General features: G+C 34.1%; 1 protein-coding gene across 1 annotated transcript in view; it reads right to left on the bottom strand.

Annotated features, from left to right (window-relative positions):
• The window catches only part of LOC104467277 (forkhead box protein P1-like), a gene marked incomplete at its 5' end in the record, with an annotated part of 27,816 nt that overhangs the window by 958 nt on the left and 24,920 nt on the right, over window positions 1–1,938 (bottom strand). The window contains one exon of the mRNA XM_010081007.1: window positions 951–1,038. Within this exon, the coding sequence (XP_010079309.1) occupies window positions 951–1,038 (88 nt within the window). The remainder of the gene's footprint in view (window positions 1–950; window positions 1,039–1,938) is intronic.

Genomic DNA, 1,938 nt, shown 5'->3' with positions numbered 1-1,938 from the left:
TGTTCCTGAAAGTAAAATTTAGAAAATATCTATGAAAGAAAAAGGGTAATTTGTAAGATAAGAAGATAAAAGGCATTTTTTTAAATGCTTATCTTGAAAAGTAACAACTAGAAGTTTAAGTGTGTTTTTGCTGATTTTTCTCTCCAACTATTTGAAGCTATAAATGACTTAACTCAGTAAAATTCCAAATGTAATTATCTTCTGTACTTAGCCCAAGGCTTTCCATATATCTCTACCCTGCTGTCTTGCATACAAAATAGGTTTTTCAATAGCTGGTAACTATATAATGTACAACATTGTTTTAATTTCCCCTTCTTTGCTAACCTCTTGCCTACACACAGACACACTGTCAAAGCTGCCCAGCCAGAGCAGCGAGGTGCAGGGAGACAGAAAAGACTCAAAAGCATTTGGAAAGGCAGTTACACAAACAAGTCATACCTTGGCATCACATTCAATATATTCCAATTTACCCCCTTTTGGCACTTTTAAAAAACTCATTTGCTACAAATGGCAAAAAATAATAGTAATAATAATAATAATAATAATACATGGAGAGTGTTAGTATATGAGAGACCACCGAACAAGCCAGGTCATGCAGCGTGTTGAAATAAACATCAACCATTTCCCCCGTGTATCAACAACTCTAAAGGAAGGGGACCATACTCCGCTCACCCCCCTCCGCCCCCCCGGGTGAGTATAAAAAGCATTAGATACGTACTGATGGATTACCAATCAGTCAGCCTGTTTAAGTTTCCTATTTCTTTGCAAGTTACGGTTTAGAAAAGAGGAAATGAAGCTGCAGTTTCTTTTGACGGTTTTTAAAACTACTACAAGAACGTTTCGAAAGCTGGTTTTCAATCATAGGGGGAAAAGCAGAACTCATTTTTTATTGCTGTCAAGAATTGGATTTGATTAATACTGAGGTAATATTAAAATAAATTTTATTTTACCTGTAGCTCTAACTGCTGTACAACCTGCATTTGTACTCTACATTGGGCTGTACTTCTATCATCCAGCGCATGCTCACTGTTGAGATGTCTGTAACAATACACAGAAAATCATTAAGTGAAATGGATAAACAAAAAGGAAAAAGTAGTTACCAGGATGAATAAGCAATCTGAATGTTATCCAGCAGGTCTTCATCAATAATCTGAGATTTTAAAGATTATTTTAATTTTTTTTTTTTTTTTTTTTTTGGTCTGTCCTGCTTTGGCTTGTGTTATCTTCCCATCACTCATTACATCTTAAGCACATTTTTTCAGAAGGCAGCTCATTTGTGTACAGGTGAAAATTTGCAGAACAGTTTGTCCTCCATTGGGTAAATGAAAGTGAGACCAAGAAATTATAGTAAAATAATTTCATATATAATTTCGTATTACTTGACTATAAGATGCTGGATATATCTAAATGGATACATGCAATACATGAATAATTAAATCCCATACAATCCTCATGTTTATGTGATTAAAAATAAAATAAAATACATGATTGTGTAAAGAACAGAAAGCCACATAAAATTTGGTGCATAAGTATGTGCAAAATATGTACCAATAAAAGAGAGATAAATACGGACAGTTAACTGTAAAACAAATCTTCATCCGAAAGAAATAAAAAGTCATCCAGAACACTAGAACACCTGGAATTCAAGGTTTATTGTAGTATGTGTTCTGAAAAGCTTCCCCCATGCAAATGTTAAAACAAACTAAAAAAATATATAGACTTTAAAATTTAACTGCTCTAAGGCTCAGGCTAAAGCTATGTTTTGGGGCTAGTACCTTCGGAGAAGTGCAAAAACAAAAATTTCCCAAATACTGTTCTCCCATTTGCACTTTTTTTACCTTTAAATTGCCTTGATTTCAGGATCTTTAGCATACGATGGGATAAATTAAACTCCAGTGACTCCTGCGATTTACAACACAGAGCAATTTGGCCTACTTA

Source organism: Pterocles gutturalis, unplaced genomic scaffold (assembly GCF_000699245.1).
Source record: "Pterocles gutturalis isolate BGI_N339 unplaced genomic scaffold, ASM69924v1 scaffold17696, whole genome shotgun sequence".
NCBI lineage: Eukaryota > Metazoa > Chordata > Aves > Pterocliformes > Pteroclidae > Pterocles > Pterocles gutturalis.
This window is presented reverse-complemented; position numbering and strand designations above follow the sequence as displayed.